This window comes from Rhinatrema bivittatum, chromosome 6, assembly GCF_901001135.1.
Source record: "Rhinatrema bivittatum chromosome 6, aRhiBiv1.1, whole genome shotgun sequence".
NCBI classification, from domain to species: Eukaryota; Metazoa; Chordata; class Amphibia; order Gymnophiona; family Rhinatrematidae; genus Rhinatrema; species Rhinatrema bivittatum.
This window is the reverse complement of record NC_042620.1, coordinates 53,665,187-53,687,078: the sequence shown is the minus strand read 5'-3', so window position 1 is coordinate 53,687,078 and position 21,892 is coordinate 53,665,187. Positions and strand designations below refer to the sequence as shown.

At 46.3% G+C, this 21,892-nt stretch overlaps 1 protein-coding gene across 1 annotated transcript in view; it reads right to left on the bottom strand.

The window, feature by feature from the left end:
- The window catches only part of THSD7B (thrombospondin type 1 domain containing 7B), an 898,700-nt gene that overhangs the window by 796,426 nt on the left and 80,382 nt on the right, over window positions 1-21,892 (bottom strand). Inside the window, exon 4 of the mRNA XM_029607893.1 lies at window positions 8,048-8,217. Coding sequence (XP_029463753.1) covers window positions 8,048-8,217 — 170 coding nt within the window. The remainder of the gene's footprint in view (window positions 1-8,047; window positions 8,218-21,892) is intronic.

Here is a 21,892-nt window from a genome sequence, read left to right as displayed (position 1 = left end):
CTGGTTCCCGATTCTGATTGCCTTCGTTCCTGTTTCCTTGTTTCTGTGTTCCTGTTCCTTCATCTCTCCTTTGGATTGCTGACCTGATTTGATCTCTGCATTGCTTGACTACACCGTTGCTTCTCTCCAGCCCTGGACTTCTGCTTCATCTGACCATCCTTTTGACTCTCTCTTCGTCTAGACCTCAGCTGCTTGCCACTGCTTCAGATTGCCACCAGCCCTGATCCCAGCTTGCTTAAAGATGCCTCTTCAGCTTTTGTCCTGGACATGGTTCATTCAGGCTTCGGCCTGCTCTTGCTCGTGCGCCCTCTGTCAGACTGTGTTCCTACTGGCGCCCATGTCTCCGGGACTCCGCCTCATCCAGTACAGACTGATACCTACACTAGTTGCTGCCTCTGGGCTGACCTTGATCCACCCATCGACAACCATTGATGGAGGCCACCTAAGTCCAACTGGCCCCGGCATCCAAAGGCTCAGCCCACAGGGAATGAGGGCTGGTATTGGTGAAGTGCCAGCCGGCCTCCATCCATCAGCCCTCTCTGCCTGCTGATGGTGGGTACCCGTAGGATCCCTCCTACGGGTAGCGTCAACTCCACCTCGGCCCAAGGGTCCACCTCTGGTGCAAAAATGCTTATGTATAAGCTATGCACCAGCAGCATTCGAAGAGCGCACCATCAGGAAAATGATAACATTCTTTATCAGACCGGTGATGTCTTTCTGCATTTCATGTAATTCTACCTTAGCCCCCCTGCCTGCTTAAATGGATTTGGACTTCTTTATATTCAAAATGGCCTTGTCACAAGAGACCCCTATGTCCTCCAACTGAAGACCTATCCAACTGAGTTCTCCTACTAGAATTAGCTACCAACTCACAGACTCGCAATGCAGCATAGAAAGCTAGTAAGAAGGCACAACAGATCAATAGACTTTTGAAACTGTTAAAGCACATGGTTTTGAGGTCTTTCATTTGTTATTTTATAATGTCTACCATAATAGTGCGCTGCATGTCTTGAGTTGTTATTGATGCATGGCCCCACCCTTGTAACAGCCTTCTTATGGTGAAACTAGATAGCAGGTTCCCGTGTCGAAGTGCCTTGACAAAGAACGATATACCAGCTAGGTGGGCTGCCACTGTTGACTACACTATGTCTTCACTCTTACATTGCAGTATGTACTGGAGTAGGGAATCCAGATGAATGGGCCACATGAATCCCTCACCTATACTTGACTGAAGTCTTTAGAAATCATGGAGGGCATCAGAATAATTTTTTCTTCTACTAGAGGACAGTGAGTCCAGGATCATTCCCCAAATCTTGCAGGGCCAAGTCGTCATACTTCTGGTGGTTCTGATGTTTGCACTGCATCCACTTTTGGGGCTAGTATCCAAAATAACCACATGAACTGGGAGAGGGAATCGGCAATATAGTTCTTAGAACCAGGTACATGAATAGTGCAAAAATAGATATTATTCATCTGGCATTTCAACACAAGTTCCAACAGTGCCACTCCTCCCTCCATCCTGGCTGATAACCTGTTTATAGATTCGACCATTGGCATGTTATCAGACCTAAAGATGATACTTCAGTTATACACTTGTGCCCCCCCCATATGGTCAGTGCCACCATAATGGGACATAGCTCAAGGATGGTGATATTCCATGTGTGTGTGCCAGGCAGCGGGCCATGCCTCTGCACACCATGAGTTACAGAAGTAGATACTAGGGGTGTGCATTCGGATTGACCGCATTAGTAAAACGCAACTCATATTTTTTTTTTACTTAAAAAATTGATTCGACATAAACGATCGGATTTCCCACATATCGAACATAGATATGTTCGATATGTGGGAAATCGCGATTGTTGAGCCAAAATAAAAATATAAACCCCCCTCACCCTCCTTAATCCCCCCCCCCCCGACTTACCACAACTCCCTGGTGATGGAGCGAGGAGTGAGGACGTCATTTTCTGCAATCCTTGGCGAGAAGCATGTGACGTCGGTGGCACGTCGAGTGACGCGGCGTCACGTGATTCCCGGCTCGTTCGCGCCGGATGGCTCGTTCGGCCCAAAAAGAACTTTTGGCCAGCTTGGGGGGGTCAGGAGGCCCCCCCAAGCTGGCCAAAAGTTCTTTTTGGGCCGAACGAGCCGTCCGGCGCGAACGAGCCGGGAATCACGTGACGCCGCGTCACTCGACGTGCCACCGACGTCACATGCTTCTCGCCAAGGATTGCAGAAATGACGTCCTCACTCCTCGCTCGATCACCAGGGAGTTGTGGTAAGTCTGGGGGGGGATTAAGGAGGGTGAGGGGGTTTACATTTTTTTTTTGCACATATGTACATATACCCAACTCATTGGATTTTTTTTATGTCCATATTGGCCGCAAGTGGGACCCCCTTTCGGACATAAAAAATATGAACATAAAATTTTGCTCTGCACATCCCTAGTAGATACCAAAGCTGATTCTGTCAGAGGTATTTATTTAAAGTTCAAACTCATTACCTGGGTGTTTCTAGCCAGATTGCCAGCCCATTGAAGGAGTTCAAAAATTAATCACATAACCTTAGGTCTTTGTTACCCGAATATGGTGGTGTTTCTTTGTGTGTCCAGATAATGCCATGGCAAACCTCCTCATGAATATCCTTCAATGGGCGTCACCCTGCAGACAAACCTCCTCATGAATATCCTCCTCATGAATAACCTCCTCATGAATATCCTCATGAATAACCTCCTCATGAATATCCTTCAATGGGCGTCACCCTGCAGACAAAACTGAGGAGCCTCAACAATGATTGGAACTGTCCCAGCATGGCCTTCTTAGCTTGCCCATCGCCGTCATGGCATCACATAGTCTCTGTACCTTTTCTAGTGGAAGTCTTGATACCTCCCTTCCCATATATCTACATCCAACTCAATGCCTAGAAACTTGATGGCTGATGCAGTACACTCCATTTTTTATTTTGCCAAAGGGATGCCAAATTTTTATGCCAGTTTTTTGAAGGCTCTTAGGAGTGATCCACATTCCTGGGCATCTCTTCCAATAAAAAGGAAATCATCCAGGTAGTGGATAATATTAGTGGATCCTGAGAATTACTCCATCAATAAGTACACAAACAAACTGAATTTTTCGAAGTAGGCACAGGAAATCAAGACACCCATTGGAATGTCAAAATAAAAACCTCCTTTAAATTGTAAAATTAGGAGCTGGAATGATTCAATGTCAGCTTTTGCTAAAGTCACTTAGCTGCCTAGTTTTTTTTTTATTATTATGTATATCTAATGCCCTTTTGCATGGACTCTATAACAGATATAAATACTTGCCTATTATGAGTGCCTTGTAGATAGTTTCTCTTGCACTGGAGGTGGACCCTTGGCCTAGTGCAGGATTGGTATGGCCCTCTGGTCGGACCCAGAGAGCGCCTGCCACCTGGAGGCGGAGCACACGAGGAGACAGAGGCTAGCTGGAGCTTCGCCAATAACAGTCCGGGGTTTCCACAGGTTGAGCCCTTGGGTACTTGGACCGCCTGGACTTAGGTGGGCCTCGGATGATCTCCCGGAGAGTTAGCGGAGGGGTGTGCCCACCACAAGCAAGGGTGCACGGCTGATTCAGAGGATGGACCAGACCTGAACTAGAGCTCCGGTGACCTCAGGGAGGTAACAGTTCAGGAAGGCTTTCCGGGAAAGACAGGCAGTGCCTGCGGATCTAGTCGGGTGAAGGCCGCGGTTGGAATCCAAGCAGGTTGGTCTGGTAGTCACGGTAGGCCAGAAGAGAGTGTCCAAGTGAAGCGCAAGGGTCAAAGCCAGAGTATCCATACAGAAGTGGTCAGCCAAGGTAGGGGTCAATACCAAGGTCAGTCCGAGTGTAGTCAAGGCAAGCGGGGGTCAGTTCCAGGCAGCAGACGAAGAGAGTAGTCAGGCAGGCAGTGGTCAGTTCCAGGCAGCAGACAAAGAGAGTAGTCAGGGAGGCCGAGGTCAGTAGCAGAGATCAGTCCGAGAAGGTACTACCTGAGTAAGGACACAGAAACACATGGAGACGGTGGAACAAGGAGACGCTGGAACAAGGATCAGATACAAGGAACAGGCAAACTAGTACACCGAGGTGTCGACCCGATTGCCAAGGCGAGGTCCTGGGGACACGGCCTTTCTATTTATACTAGGGCTATGTGATGACATCGGGATTCGTCAGAGTCGATCTTCCCGTGCTTGGCCCTTTAAAACTGAGGACGTCGGTAGAAGCAGGGCTGAGGCAGCTGAAGACGCGGAGCCCCGATGGAAGCTCTGCTGTGAGGCTGAGGCATGGAGTAAGCCGGAGAGGGCCGCGGTGAGAGTCGGGGATGCTGGGAGCTGGCAGCAGCGCCGAGACCAGAGCTAGTAGAGGACAGCGCGAGGTGAGCAGGCCCAATTGCAGGACTCATATGGCCGGGACATGCAACAGTACCCCACCTTCTAGGCCTCCCCCTTACCAGTCTGGGTTTTTCTGGGTGTTGCTGATGGAAGTCTTGCAGAAGGTTGTTATCAAGAATGTGATAAGAGGGCTCCCATGAATTGTCTTCCAGGCTGAAGCCCTCCCACGAAAGGAGGTATTCCCAGTGGCCCCGACAGCGTCGGACGTCTAATACCTCTCTAACTTGTAAGGTGTTTTCAGGTTCTCCTGAGTGTTGTGCTGGTGGAGGAGGCCTTCGGGAAGGCCAGGACAGGACCAAGGGTTTGAGTAGCGATACGTGGAACGTGTTGTGAATTCCCATGGAAGTTGAAAGTTTCAGCTGGTAGGTGACTGCTCCTATGCATCGAAGGATGGGGAATGGACCAATAAATTTGGGAGCTAGCCATTGGGAAGGTAAGCGTAGCTGGATGTGCTTAGTACTAAGCCAGACTCTTTGTCCAGGCAGGAACAGAGGTGTGGTCTGACGATGGGCGTCTGCGATGCATTTGGCCCGCTCAGCTGCTTGACAGAGCCGCTCTCTTACTAGGTTCCAGAGTCATCTAAAACATACATAGCTTAAGATTAGACAAAGTAACTTATAGTGAACCCTATATGAGTTTGGCAACTAATGCAGCTTATATAGGAGTGATGAGACAGGATCCCAAATATTTTGGTTCAGTACCAGTCATGCAGCAACATTCTGAATCATTTGAACAGGATGTAAATGCTTAAAAGCAAAGAAATACAGGAGTATATTTGTGATAGTACCCAGGGCTGGATCTAGGGCAAATGGCACCCCCTACCCCACCCCCACCACAACTGTTCCATGCTCCTTAGGGCAAAGAGTAAAGGAAGTCAGACTGGGAGGAGTCAGGAGAAGGACAGCCTCCCCCCTATTTCAAATAGACATGGATTAGTGGCAATAAGGTACACTTTCAGGCCGATACAGTAAAAACTGCAGGAGATCCAGTGCTCTGTGTTGAGCACCCACTCTCCTGATGCACGCCCAGCCACCTCTCCTGGGCACGCGATTCTGTATGTAAATAAGGGGTCATGCTAATAAGGAGGCGCTAGAGACAACAGTGCATCCCTAGTGCCTCCTTATTAGTGTAGAGGTGGCTGTCAGCGGGTCCCGACAACTGACGCTCTAATTTATTGGCATCGATTTTTTAACCTGCTGACAGCCACGGGTTAGGAAAACGGATGCCGGTAAAATTGAGTGCCTATTTTTCTAACCTGCTGGACCGGTGGGCGGATTTATTTAATTTTTTTAAATTTTGGTTCCTCCGACTTAATATCGCTAGGATATTAAGTTGGAGGGTGTACAGAAAACATTATTTTCTGCTTTTCTGTACACGTTTCCCAGTTGCTCACAATTTAAAGCCTGCCCTTGGGAAGGCATTAATTTCTGATAATAAAATGTGTGGCTTGGCCGCACATTTTATTTTCAGTATCCCAGGCAACTAACTAATAGGTTCATCAGCATGCATTTGCATGTGATGTGCGCTATTAGTTTTTTTTTTTTTTGGGGGGGGGGGTTGACCTCGTGTTTGACCTCGCTATTACCCCTTACAGTACAAAGGGTAATAGACACGCGTCGGAAATGCGAGGCCAAATGCGTGGTAAACAGTGTGCTCAGCCAAGTGCACCATGCTGTATCGGCCTATTTATCTCTCTCTCTGAGCTCTATACTCTCCTCATTCCTGCCCCCCCCCCCCACACACACACACACTCACACACACATACACACACCTCTCCTGTGCTGACCTTATAAATATAGAAGAAATACATATTCTCCAGAAATAGAAATACTGCATCTCCAAAATAGTAAGACATTTTTCATTTTCAATCTGTTATATATCCCTGGATGACACATCACCAGCAGAACTGAGCCCAAAAATCTCTAACACAAATTTCAAATTTTGTCTAGATAACCAAGAAGTAGAGCATACTCCTAGACTGTGCATACCTAGGCCTGCCATTAACTGTATCTGGCAACTGAGCTATAAGACATTTCAAGAAAAAATCCTATGGGCCTTAAATGAAACTGAGAAAGCCCTGGGCAGTTCTACCCACCCAACAAAACTATTTTTTAAATCACTTGATAGCATTGTATTAACATTTTTAGAAATGGATGCAATCTTATTCAAATGATATTTAGTACCTCATAGATTACACAAAATATACCCACAGTGTCGGATAATTGTTGAAGACAGAAACAATAAATGTGCAGACAAAAAGTGAACAGGAAAGCTCAACAAGCCAGACACTGGATGCAGTGCAAAGTTACCATTACTTGTTCTGGATTTGCTTTTCATACATTTGCAATATCCTTCAACAAAAAAGAATATTAAAAAAAGAAAAACTCTAATACATGGGCCCAATATTAGCAGCACCTTGTAGGATAGTACTTTATACAAGCCTGTTAACTTCTGCATTTGCTGAATAGGACTGTTCAACATGAAATGTTCCTCCCTCCACCCCCGTGCTGAATGTGCAGGCATTGCCAGTAAAGAGTGCCCCTACACCCGGCAAGGAAGGCCACCAAGATTTCACCCTTGCCGTTGTCTCACAGGCAGGAGAAGGTGCTGAGTTATTGTTCTTGGGACCGAGCCTGGACTGGACCCCACAGGCATTTCAGCAGCTGCATGGTCATTGTGGCCAGCATATGGACTTCCTCCCTGTGCTCATCAATGATGGCACAGCAGTAATTGGCTACTGTATGGAGATCTGGTGACATCAATGAGTGCTGCTGGCCCCACTGGCCCATGATTGCCTGCTGAGCTGGTGTCGTAATGTCAGAGGAGGAGCTGGTGGGAAATTTAAATTCCACTGGCACTCACATCTACCTCCTGTTTGCCACCAGTCCAAAGATTTGGAAGCATTTCCCCATCCTGCCCCTGTAGTGATTAGTAGCTATCATGTAATAGATAGATAAATGAATTGCCTGGTTATTTGATTTGTTACAACTGTCACATTGGGGTTCTCAAGTCTAGCTCTGGAGGAGGGGCAGAAGGTTGAAATTAAGGTGCAACTAGGGTTGCAGCCTTGGAACATGGAGCAGATGGCCCCCAAAGTGCAACAGCCGACAAACCCAGGAAGACACTCCGAGGGTCTGTTTCACTGATGATAGGTTGGGAGACCAGTAGCCTTGCTGTGTGTGGTAGTCTGCCTGATCGCCTCCCCCTCCCTTAATGACATTGCTGATCCTTGGAATGCAGCACTGGAGCAGAAGCAGAATCTTTTGGCAACCAGCGGGAAAAGCTTGCGAAGAAGCCCAGCAGCTCAAGCACCCAAGTTAGATTTCCTTGTCAGGTTTCTAATTAAAGACTGTGACCAGAATATTCAATATATGGCCTATGATTGGTTTATGATCTTGTATGTATCTGTATAATTATCAGGCGGCCTAGCTGGGTGTCACATCTAACCCCAGTTACAGACTCTTTTAATCCCAAAACTCAGCTATATGCACAATAGTTAACTGATAGAATAGCAAAAGCAGTATGCACCAAATTTTTCTTCTAACATTTTCATTTTCTCTTTTTATATAATATTAACACTTGCTTAAAAGCAAAACAAGCGACTGTAGTGCATTACAGTATCTTGCAAACAAACTCTAAATAACATACCTTCTTTTAGCTTATGTATCCCAGATTCAGTCATGCTTTGGGCACAATACACTTCTCGGGTTTGAATTCCACCTCCACAAAGTCCAATATGGTTGTTTCGCCGAAGGTCCTGTTGATCAAACAGAAGAGCAACTTGGCATTCTTTCCATTCAGACATCCTCCATGAGAACCTTGGAAAAGAAAAATCCTGTGTAAATGTCACCACTTTGTAAAAACACTTAGCAGGCTTATTTTTTTTTTTTTTTAGAACACTGGCAACATTTGAAAAGACAAATGTTAGCCTGTAATCCTTATGTTAGGAGTTCATCAGTAAACACTCATTCTTGAAACAAGAGTCATTTTCTTTTCTTCTTTTTTTTTTTTTATAAAATAATGGCTTTTGTGAAAGTTCACCAATTTATTGGTTTCAACAACATGTTACAACACTCTTTATAGATCTGTATGCAGAAATAAGGGTGAACAAATAAAGCATAAATGATACAATTTTATTAGACAAGTACATCTGTGACTAGCTTATGAGAGCTGTGCTAGCTTCATCAGCTCTGTCTTAATTAGGTTTCTTTCTTTAAAGAAAAAACAATGCAGTTACACTGGGTTTAAAATAGTTTAGGGTCAACTAGGCCAGCATATGTATATCAACCACAGTACTTTGTTACTAGGGCTAGACAGCATCAGAAACTAATACCATAAGATGGATTTGAGAAACAGAAAGATTTTCCACATTTCTAGAGAACATAAAAAAAAGAACACAAAAAACTGTGCGGCTGATGTTCAAAAAATGTTGAGCTCCTAAATTTAGGACCCTTACTGGGTCATGCATCAAGCCGCGTTAGGGCTCTATGGCACGATAAATGGAGTCTAACATGTGTTAGATGCTCAATGTTTATCGTATTGCACACGAGCATGTAAATATGATAAGTATGCAAAAGCTTGAAAATTATGCACATAAGGGACTCCTACCACATTTCACGGTAAAATAACACAGAATAATGTGGGATTTAACATGGGAAATAATATCTTTTTTTTGGCGGTAGGGGGGAAAGTTTTTTGGACTCCATAGCGGCTGTTATCGTGGATCGTAGCTATTATCAAACGATAAAATGAGGCCTTCTCTCAGACGCACCTACAAAGCCCTGTTGGCCCAATAAGAACACCTTTTCTTACTTGCCCTGTCTTCCTAAAGCTACAATGTTAGCAGGAAGTGTACTACTCCTGGGATACTGGCTGCTTCAGGCTCCTCAACAACAACAGCAACAAGAACAACTACAAAAACAGGTAAGGGAGATTCAAATGCCTCTCAGGGAAGTACCTACACTAGAGCCAGAACCGCAAGACCCGCTGGTGGAGCACCCTGGCCCACAGCAGGGCTTACCATGCAGCAGGACACTTAGACGATACAGGGAGCTCATCTTTCATCCACGAATCACATTGCTGGGGATGCCAGAGTGGAAGGGAGTGGACAGAGGAGTGCCTCAGGGATCTGTATTGGGACCCTTACTTTGCAATATATTTATAAATGATCTAGAAAGAAATATGACGAGTGAGGTAATCAAATTTGCAGATGATACAAAATTGTTCAGCATAGTTACATCACAAGCAAATTGTGAGAAATTGCAGGAAGACCTTTTCCTAACCCATGGCTGTGCACAGGTTAGGGAAATGAGCGCTCGTAAAATTGAGTATCTGTTTTCCTGACCTGCCTATAGCCACCTCTCCAAGGAGGCACTAGGGGCGTGCAATTGTCCTTAACACCTCCTTTTAGTGTGGAAACCCCCCCCCCCCTTATTTGAATGCTGGATCGTGTGCTCAGGAGAGGAGGCTGTGCACGCATTGAAAGAGCCCGTGCTGAAAACGGATGCCCTTTTTAGCTCATCTATACTGTATTGGCCTGAATGAGAATTAAGTCTTAGGGCCTAGGCCTTATGGTCTTGCATGTGAGAAATGTACCTAGTTGGAATGGCCAATGGCATTCTAGCATGCAAGATCATGTAGGTCCCAATTCTGTTTCCTAGTGAGCCCTTAAGACAAAAGCCACACAATGAAAAGACATGAACAGAGAATGAAGTTTCAAAGCATGTGATCACTTTATTAAACAACATTGAACTGAGATGTGGCTTGGGTGATGGTGTGCTTATCTGTCCCTTGGCTGCTCTGGATATTTTCATCGCACAGTTTCCAAACAGCATTCTGACGGAGGCCTCCGGAACAGCCGCCGTGCCGGGGGATGGTGCGCTGGCAGCAGGCCAGCGTGCGCAAGTTACGCCTGCCCAGAGGTAGGCGTAACTTGCCCGATAAAGGTCAGGAGGGGATTTTAGATAGGGCTGGGGGGCGGGTTAGATATGGTAAGGGAGGGGAAGGTGCGGGGGGGGGGAGCGGGAGGGAATGGAAGAAGGCTGTGCAGCTCGGCACGTGCAAGTTGCACAATTGTGCACCCCCCTTGCGCGCGCCGACCCTGGATTTTATAACATGCGCATGGCAGGTTGCGCGAATAAATCTACGCCTGCGCGCAGGTTTATGTTTGAACGTTTTTATTAAATTTTCAGAGAACAAAACAACAACACATTATCGTCTGGGCGCGGTTTGTTCTGCCGCCGCCCCCAGCAATACTGACAACAATCAGAACAATAACAACCTGAAAACCCTAAATCCCACCCCCCACCCCCCAACCACCGTCAATCCAGTCCAATAATTTCCGTCACGAGATTCCAGATCAGCACCAGTCGAGTCCACGTCCAGCAGTGAAAGTGAAGCAAAAGGAAACTCCCGCAGTTCGAGTCAGCCAACATCAGTCATTAAGGATTCGGCTCTGAGCCTGGTGTGGGAGCGATTGAATATATGGTTCCCAAACGGCCAAGAATCTCTTACGCAATTGTGGAGGTCCCTTAGAAGAGAGAGATTCCATATACATCAAATTAAACAAGAGATTTCTCCACACCCAAAAGGAGGGTGGATCCACCTCTCGCCATCGCCCAAGAATAACCTTCTTCTCCACCATGCTCGCCTTTTGTATAAAAAGACGAGTACCCAAGTTACGGAGCCGCAGCTCCGGGATAGAACCAAACAACAGCCACCGGGACTCTATAGGGATAGAAACCCCCAATATCCCCGCAATATATTTGGCAATACGGGACCAAAACCTCGTAACCGCAGGGCAAGACCAAAAAACATGGGTCAACGTTCCTATGCAGCCCGGGCAACGTAGACAGCACGCAGAAACCGCAATATGCTGTTGAAATGCCCGCTGTGGTGAAATATACGCCCGTCCCAAAAATTTAAACAGCAGTTCACGATAAGCACTGTTGCTCGTGATCTGGGATATCCCCCGATAGCAGGTTCGTAACACAGTGGCTGTCATCTGAAACTCCCCGTCCGCAGTCCAACGGGCTGCCATAATCTCAAAAAAGTCTAAGCTGTCAAGCCTAGTTAAACATTTATAATACATAGAAAGGGAAGGGGCTTTAATCTGGGAAAGGTGCAACAACTCCTCCACCCGCTGAAAGACCCGTAGTTGCAGAAAAGCCGGCGGTAGAGACCTAATGTAATGGTCTAATTGCATATAGGGAAAAACATCTTTATTAGCCATGCCATATAATTCCCGAAATTCGGGCCAGGTGAGTCGACGCCCCTCAGAATGATAGAGGTGCCCCAAGTAGGTGACACCCAGTGTATACCATCTCCTGAAAACCCGCGATTGAGTGCCCGGAGAAAAATCGGGATTCCCCACGACAGTCAATAAATAGGCACAAATTCGGGGTAATTGTAATTTTTTAGTAAGTGCCTCCCACGTGTGCCGAAGTGGAGCAACCAAAACGGAGTCTGTGAACACATAAGGTAAACTACGCCTCTCCAGCTGCAGAGCACAAGGGAGGGCAATAGGGAAGGTACTCGCCCGATCTGCCTCCAATGACGTAAAGACCGTCTCGTCAAGCAGCCAATCCCGGAGAATACGCGTGTTACACGCCAAATTGTATAGCTGCAGGTCCGGGACTCCCAAGCCCCCATCCCCCCAACGCCTCTTCAGCCACGCTAAGGGCAAACGTGCTCTGCCCCCTTTCCAGAGGAAACGTCCTAAGGCCTTATCCAACGCTCGCCTGTCTAAACGAGCAAGATGGACTGGTAGATTTTGCAAAACGTATAGCCACTTGGGCAGAACCACCATTTTATATAAGTTCACTCGGCCAATAAGGGACAACGGCAACGGCCCCCAACGTTGCAATAAATCATTCGTCATCTGAAGAAGCGGGGGGATATTGTCCGAATAAACGTTAGCCGGGTTTGCCGATATATTAATACCCAAGTAGCGAAGCGTAGGGGAAGCCCATTGCAGGGGAAACGAACCAGGCCAGGTCTCTCGCACCGACCCCGGGCCAGCTAGCGCCAGGGACTTCCCCCAATTAATGCGTAGTCCCGAAAATTCCCCAAAACGCCCCATGACTTCCAATAATATGGAAAGCGAAGCCTGAGGATCCGTTAAGTACACCAATAAATCATCGGCAAATGCCACACATTTAAAGATGGTATTGTGAAGCCGAACCCCACGTATCCCCCTCGTAGTTTGAATGGTCAACAGGAGGGGTTCCAATTGCAGCACATATAACATGGGGGAAAGGGGACACCCCTGTCTCGTTCCCCGCAAAATAGGGAAGATAGCCGAACAACCCCCATTAGCCAATATAGAAGCTTGAGGGTCAGTATAGAGCAACTGCACCGCCCGGAGAAAAAACCCTTCAAATCCCATACGGCGGAGGACATAAAACAGGTATGGCCACTCCACCCGATCAAACGCCTTTTCCGCGTCGAAGCTGATCGTAAGGGATGGGGTCTGCAAGTAATAACCTAATTCAAGGGCCGCAAGAATTTTCCGAACGTTAGAAAGGACATAGCGTTTCCGTACGAACCCCACCTGATGAGCCCCTACCAAATCCGGGAGGACACCCGCCAGTCGATCGGCCAATATCTTAGCCAACAACTTCTGATCATAGTTAAGCAAGGAAATCGGCCGATACGAATCTACCCGCTGGGGATCCTTCCCCGGCTTCGCAATCATGGTAATATGGGCCATGTTCATCTGCGGGGGGTATCCACCTTTGGTAATTAAATCCATGAAAAAAGCCTTCATAGGGCCACTCACTTTATCAATCACACAGCGATAAAATTCAGCCGTAAAGCCGTCTGGTCCAGGGGCTTTCAAACGGTTAGAATGCAGGATACCACCCCTAATTTCCAAATCCGTGATGGGGGCATTAAGCGTCCGCCTCTGCTCTAATGTAAGCTCCGGGAGGGCTATATCTTTACAAAACCTGGAGCATTTGTCCTCATTCCAGTCCCCCGCGCTATACAACTTAGCATAATAATCACGAAAGAGATTTAAGATAGTCGGGGTACGGTTTTCGACCTGACCGGACGCGTTCTTCAAACCCGCCACATATCGTGCCCCCTTGGAGGCCCTGATCAAATTAGACATCAATTTCCCGGCCTTATTCCCATACCTGTACAATTGAAATTGATAATACAATATACTCCGTTTTGCTCGAGAGTGTAAAACACTATTTAACTTACATTGCAAGGAGGAATATTGGTCCCGAAGGGGGCCGGTATTATTACAAAGGAGCTGGGTTTTCACCCGTCGTAACTGAGCAGTAAGTTGTAATACCTGCGCATTGATGGATCGCCGTCTATGTGCCACATAGGAAATAATATCGCCACGTAGGACGGCCTTGGCCGTGTACCAAAACAAAGAGGGATCCTCCTCGTGCACGTGATTCAGGAGCGTATAATCGGACCATTTGTCCAAAAGATAACTCTGAAATTTGGGGTCATCAGCTAGGAAATAGGGAAATCTCCAAATCCTCCTCCCCGGTGGCTTGGATGTAAGTTGGAGATCCACCCATATTGGGGCGTGGTCGGAAATGACAATAGGTTCAACACCAGCCTCCCCCACCATTGGAAAAGCTTGGCCACTCAGTAATAGATAGTCTATACGGGCGTACGTCGCATGCACCCGAGACAGGTGAGTAAACTCCTTAACCCCCGGATGGAGCGTCCTCCACACATCCACCAACTGTAAGGACGACTCCAACAACTCAATGCCTTTCCCCATCCCCGCCTCCCGCCGAGATACGTGCGAGGCATCAACTTGAGGATCTTTAACTGTGTTAAAGTCCCCTCCCACAATAATGATATCAGTCAAATAGGGGAGAAGTAGCCTATTAATCGTCCGGAAGAACTTAGCATTGTAGGTATTTGGCGCATAGACATTGCAAAACACCACTTGCCGCTGATAAACCTCGGTCACCACAATAAGAAAACGCCCCTCCGGATCTTTAATTTCCTTACTAATCTGCAGCGGCAAATTCTTATGAAACAAGATAGCCACACCAGCCGACCGGGTCGTCGCCGAGGCGTAACTCACCTGTCCCACCCAATGTTTGCGAAGCTTCAGATGCTCGCTATCAGTGAGGTGAGTCTCTTGTAGAAAACCCACATGGGCTCCCTTCCTATTAAGATGGGATAAGATTTTAGTACGTTTAACAGGAGAATTTATGCCACAGACATTCCAGGACACTACCCGAGTGGAATTACTAGAGTCTCAAACTATGAACAATCATACAAAGCAGATCATAAATTGGAAAGCTAACCTGGACCCTCCCAGCCGGAGCCCAGGCACCAAACACTGCTACAAAGGGCATAAGACAAGAACCTTGACAATATAGTTCAGGAAATGATTCCATTAAAATACAGTCGACGATGGTCCCCCCCCCTCCTCCTCCACCCCCCCCCCCCCACCCGTCCCCCCCCCATATGACTCCCCAAACCACACAGCACTAAGCCAGACATAAGCCCGTGCCGTATAAGTAGAGATCACGTAGCCTCCCCCTACGCGGGTGGGCTCCTAACCTGCCGTCCCCCCCCCCCCCCCCCCAAACCCCGCCCTACAATTTCCCACTGCATGCAGTACCAGGCCCCCACCAAAGCCACCTCGCGGAGGCATCCCTCCTTACACATGGCGACGGAAAAGAGAGATATAAAAAGAAAAGAAACAGCCCCCAAACTGTAAACATGTTTAGCACAGAACAAAAACAATGAGAGATAATAGTCGGATGCTCGGCAGTGAAAAAACATTCCATAGCAGGGGTTAAAAATATGTTCGATAATAAGAGAGAGAAAAAAAAAAAAACAGTTCCCCAGCCTAGTGGCCCCGCAACCCAGTCACAGAATGCAGGAAGTTAGAACCCAAAAATTTCCAGGTAATACAAAATAAAAGCACTGAGTGTCACCATACAGTACAGAGGGCCATAATAAGATGGGTCCCATACAATACGCAGCGAACCAACCAAATAAGAAATCCCGGGAAAAACAGCCGGGGAGGCTCCCCTATGATGTAGATAGAGGAGGAAAGAAGAAAATTTAAAAAAAAAAAAAAAAACCAATAAAAAAACGCCACAAATCTGGCCAGTCTCTCAGCAAGGTATATCCATCGGAAGAAAAAAGAACGTCCCAATGAAAAGGGAGCGCTTAACTGCTAGGGCCGAAATATAAACTGGCGTCTGCTCAGCATGGACCCTGGGCCACTGTCTACCAGGCAATAACCAGATCGCTCCCAGGCAGGTCCGAGGCAGTCTCCCGGCCGCTGAGCCGCGGCACCATCGAGCCAAAAACGTCCCCGCCACTCTAAGCCTCAGCCAAGCCCTAACTTGTCCCCCCAGCAGGAATAACCAACCAAAAAACTAGGGACATGGGTAAACTGAAGTAAGGTAAAAGTAAGTCTTTGCAATCAGCTTGCAATCCAACGCCTCTCAGCGACATTATCAGCTCTCTGGCCACGTGGGCCCTTACACGCCCGTGCATCCATTCGCCGGAGTGCCCGCCTTGGTGGATTCGACAAAGATCTTGGCCGCCTCTGGGGTCTCCAGCCACTTAACTCCAGTGGCAGTCGCCACGCGCAGTCTCGCAGGATATATGAGGTTCGCCCTGAGGCCCAGGTTAATAAGCTGCGAACAGTGCGGGGCCATGGCACGCCGACGCTGAGAGACCCCGGATGAAAAATCCTGGAACAAGAGAATCTTGTGCCCGTCCGACATCAGACTCCGGCCGCCTCTCAGAGCCCGCAGGATCTCAATTTTATGCGCGTAATTCAGCAACTTAGCTATCACGGGGCGCGGTCGGGCCTGCTCGGGCTGTCTTTGGCCCAAACGGTGCGCCCTCTCCACCCTCAGCGGGTCATTTTGAGATGACAAAGTGAGCTGTTCCTGGAGCCATTTCTCTAGATATGCCGGTAAGTTAGCATCCGAAATCGACTCCGGGAGGCCAATGAGACGAATATTTGACCTCCTCGACCGATTCTCGAGATCCTCCAAGCGTTGGGCCTGTTGCGTCACCGTGGTTTGTAGGGCCCCGATATCCTTCTTTGCCGCCACGAGGTCGTCTTGCGTCTCAGACACCCTCGTTTCCAGTTCCCCGAAGCGCGCCTCGTAGCCTGTTAACGACTGCGTTAACTCAGCTAACTGGTCTGAAATGGCTTTAAGTTCCGGGCCAATTGCCGCCGTGACTGCCGTCTTGATCTGCTCAAGGTCAGGGCCTACCACCGGCAGGCCCTGCTGCGGGCGGTCCGGGGAAGATGGCGGCTCGGCGCCTCTAACCTTCTCCTTGTCCTTGTCCTTACGGACCATTCTGGTGGCCATAATCGCAATCCACGGCAATAGTGAAGGCTGTAATATCTTTACGAGCAAGCTGTTTAGGGGGGCCAAGCGTTTAGATGGGCCCAGGATGGGTGAGGATTAGGGGTCGGCAACCGGAGCTAGGGCACCCACATCCGCCTTCCCCGCTGGCTCACGTGATCTCTCCTGCGCGCAGGTTTAAAGATCTGCACCATAGCATGTATACTGTGCTTACTTTTAAAATATTATTGTAAATGCCTTGTGGTGTTTTTAAAAAAAAAAAAAAATAAAACAAACTGGGGCGGATTTTCAGAGCCCTGCTCGCGTAAATCCGCCCAAAACCGGGCGGATTTACGCGAGCAGGGCCCTGCGCGCCGGGAAGCCTATTTTACATAGGCCTCCCGGCGCGCGCAGAACCCCGGGACTCGCGTAAGTCCCGGGGTTTTCGGAGTGGGCGTGTCGGGAGGCGTGTCGGGGGGCGGGGCCGGAGCGCGCGGCGTTGCGGGGGCGTGTCGGCAGCGTTTTGGGGGCGGGTACGGGGGCGTGGCTACGGCCCGGGGGCATGGCCGCGCCCTTCGTACCCGCCCCCAGGTCGCGGCCCGGCGCGCAGGAGGCCCGCTGGCGCGCGGGGATTTACGCCTCCCTCTGGGAGGCGTAAATCCCCCGACAAAGGTAGGATGGGGGTTTAGACAGGGCCGGGCGGGTGGGTTAGGTAGGGGAAGGGAGGGGAAGGTGAGGGGAGGGCAAAGGAAAGTTCCCTTCTAGGCCGCTCCGATTTCGGAGCGGCCTAGGAGGGAACGGGGGTAGGCTGCGCGGCTCGGCGCGCGCAGGCTATACGAAATCGATAGCCTTGCGCGCGCCGATCCAGGATTTTAGTAGATACGCGCGACTACGCGCGTATCTACTAAAATCCAGCGTACTTTTGTTTGCGCCTGGAGCGCAAACAAAAGTAGGCTGTTCGCGCTCGTCTGAAAATCTACCCCACTATTTCTTCACACTTCTTAGTTTTTCATAGTTCAACAACTATAAAAGCGATTCTCAGGGGGTTTTTCTATCAGAGCATCAGCTTTGTCTCAGAGGAAAGAAAACTGCTTATGAATTCTACCCATTCTTTCTAATTTATAGGTACTTTTCAGATGAGCCATTGCACTTCTCTTGTAGCTTAACTAACACCTTCTATGTAAATACAGATCTACTCAAGAGGGTTTATTACCAGTGGAAAACAATACAAAAATAAAATCTGTATCTGACAAATCTGAAATAACTTTACTCCCACATTTTCATGAGATAATATACTGTAAATTTTGTCTGGGAAGAGCTCTTGTACAAAACATCTTCCTGTAGATTATTATAACTTTACTAGTACAAAGGTATTAGACTATTAGTAAAAGCCTTCAGATCACCCCCATGGACAGAACTGTGACTCTGGAAGCAGTGAGTTAAAATCTCACTTAAGCTGATGTTTCAATAGTTTTCTTAATGCTAAAGCTGAGCTAGCTGACTAATATAATATTTATTGCTGATGATGTAAGGATAACCATGAATATGATATACAGTTCTGGTCTCCCATTCTTAGAAAGGGCATGACATAAAACAGGAAATTGGAGAGGACAGTAATTTAATGGCCTGATTTACTAAGTATTTTACCCATAGACACAGAATAAGAGAAAAATTCATCAGGTCCTTAGGGTTTAATATTCAGTAAGCCAGGGGAGCTGCAAAATTCTCTGGATAAAGATGTGCCTGGATAACTTTAGCTGAAATTTCAGCAAAACTTATCTTCTACTGAATATGCTCAGCTAAAGATACCTGGATAACGTTATCTGGGTAATTTTTGCCGGCTTACTTAATATTTGAAACAGAGAGCCATGATCCAGCCACTCGGTACAGCTGACAGCAACATTTAGATCTTTATCCTCCAGGAAGAGATAAGAGACTCTCCTCCTCTGTCTGGAATACAGGGAGGCTTTGGGGAATTAATGGCTGGTAGGGGTAGTGCCCTACGTTGCACCAGGCTGCTGAGCCACTTCACTTTTTTTCTTATTTTGGGGGGATGAGGGGGACCATTATGGCCCACTACATTTTTTTACATTATTTGGGGGCTGGGGTGTTAGTGAAGGGATAAGGCTGCTGCTGGCTTGCAACCGTTTACATTTTACAAATTCACCCAGCTAACGATTTTTCTGACCAAAGTTAGAAAATACATTTTTTCAGCTCATGTTGAATATCGACACTAGCCAGGTAAGGTTTTGCCAATGCCCCTTCAATACCCCCAGCTCTGTTTTGTTTTGTTTTTTCAGGCCGAGTTTTGATTTACACAGCTATAAATTAGTGGCTACATTTTAGCTGGAGAAAAAATGGGCGGGCAATGAGCTGTTTGGGATGGAGCTACTTGGCCAGATATCTGGCTAAGTATCAATATCGCTACTTAGATAAGTTAAGTTAATCGGCTAAGTCTAGACCTGCTATTGATCAAGTTTAGACTTAGCCAAATAACACTTATCTAGCAAAGTAGCATTTTGTGCGTGGATATTCAGTGGCATAGCTGTGCCACTGAATATCCTTGTAACTTAGCTGGATAAGTGTTATCTGGTTAAGTTACTTACCTGTTTTGGTTTTAAATATCTATCCCAATATATTTATTGCAGACATTTTCCAGGAGAAAAAATATTGCGGAGAAACTGCTATGATATTTTCCTGGGAAAGGACAAATATCATGGGAACACCTCATGATATTTGCCCCTCCCATGATAAAATAGTGCAGCTTGATAAAAGACCTCCTTAGATTGTGAGCCTACCGGAGACAGGAAAATACCTACAGTACCTGAATGTACTTCACTTTGAAATGCCTGAAAAGCAGAATATATAATCAAATAAATAAATATGTCAATGCACATGAGTCAATACAATAGGAATTCACCTCTTTATCACTGAGGCAACTAAATCAGTGCAAGTCAAATGTCTTAAATCTTATGACCTCATATAGCTAATTGCCACTCATTTGTCAGCGTTACTAAAGTCTTATTTGATTGCATCAGGATTAATAATCATAGGTCATATGTTTGTGCTGTCAATTTTTTTATTGTAAATAAAATCACTTATCTTTCAACAATAGGCCAGTTGATGGCAGCCTTATTTGTTTTAAACTTTGGATTGTACCAGATCAGAGATTTAACACTTGCATTCCAGAGTATCTTAAAGGTCCTATCCAAATATATGGACCTACAAGAAAATGGTGCTGGCCAGCCCTGAGAAAGTGCAATTTTTTACATCACTCTGTGGTGCCAGGCTGCCTATCACCATTTTATCTCACATAATGTGTTGAGCCAACTGGCCGGTTTGATGTATTATAAATGCGATGATGGAAGTTCCAACTTCCATGGAGCCTTTTAAAATGGGAGATCTCGGGGCAGGAGGTGAGTGGATATCCCCCCTGAACCTCTGGATGGGATCCACATGGATGGGATAAGTGGAGGTGGGGGGTTGAGGGTTCCCAGCCCCCCAATATTTTTTTGCTGAGGGTGAGGGGGTCAGAAAAAGTACCATTTAGTGCTTTGTTTTTGTTTTATTTTGTTTTTAATGTTTATTTTATTTCTCGTAAGAAAGAAACACGAAAAAAACATGTAACAACACAAAAATTAGGGGAAAAAACAACCAAAAATGAAAAAAAAAACTTAATCAGTGCCAGTTATCCAGATAAGTTTTAAAAGTGCTATTTAGCCAGATAAGTCATCAATTACTACTTCTCCGGTTATCTTACTTATATGGACAAGTCTTAAAAAGCACTATTTAAGCTAGCTGAGTAGTGCTTTTATGACTTTTCCAGCTAAGTCAAAACTTATTTGGTTATGTTGAAAATACATACCATGTATCTTTTAGATATGTGAGCATGTTGTAGGGTAGTTTTACACGTAACTGCGCGCATGATATAAAATACATGCACATGGGCACATGAACTCATCACATGTAAATGCCATGATGATGAGGCTATTTGCTATTATTGCTAATACCCCTATGTAAAAAATAAAATGTGTTCCCAACGTGCACATTTTTACCCTCAAAATCTAACGCTGGGATTAAGTTTTGAGAAGCCCAAAAGTTAACAGAGAAGCAGTATCATGGTGATATTAAGTCGGAAGAACCAAAAAAAGGAGTAACCTAAAAATTGTTTTAAAATGCCTTGCCGGCAATCAGGTTAGGAAAACAGATGCTCAATTAACGAGTGTCCATTTTCTTAACCCATGGCTGTGCAAGTTAAGGAAAATGTACACTCATAAAATTGAGCATCCGTTTTCCTAACTTGTGTACAGCCACTTCTCCTGGGCCCCCGATGCCATGAATGCACTAAGGATGCACAAATTATCCCTAGTTCATCCTTTTTAGAGTGGTGGCTCATTTACCTATTGCATCGAGCACCCAGGAGAGATGATTGTGCGCTCATTAAAAAAAAGTGTGTCCAGTTTGGATGCACGTTTTTAGTGCATCCGCCTTAAATATAGCAATAATTTGAGGAAGCATTATCCTAACAGTCTCAAGCCTATTTATTTATTTATTTTTATTTATAAGCTTTTATATACCGAAGTATTGGCAGGGGCCTTCACTCCGGTTTACATTTTTAACAACGCTATACATTGAATTCAGAGGAACAACTTTAACAGAATAAAAATTATAACAAATATATACAAAAGACCTAGACATACTTTAACAGATAATAACAGCCTATGGGGGCTGCTCTTGTTTTGACTTCAGAACCAAGTGTTGGTGAGCTATAGGAGAGGCTTCTCTCTCCACAGTAAAACTATTTTGACATGGTACAGATGATCTTGGCACCAAAGACTGGTATACTAGCCTCAGCATTAGGCTGGTATACTAGCCCAAATAAGGAGAACCTTATATCATATAACATGTATCATTTAAAACACACATTTATTTAAGAAAGACACAACTTAATATAAACCCACATATACAGTCATACATTTAAAACATCACAAACGTGAAAGTCATATAGGCAGAAATTATTCATAAACAAGATGTAATCATAAACAATATAACATTCAAATGTATCATCCCATATATTGTATTAAAGTGCTTTTAAGTGCAAGTTCTCATAGCTTTCAGCTACACAGCTCTCCTCCGTTAAATTCTCATGGCTTAGAGCTTCACAGTTCTCCTTCATTAATCACTGCCA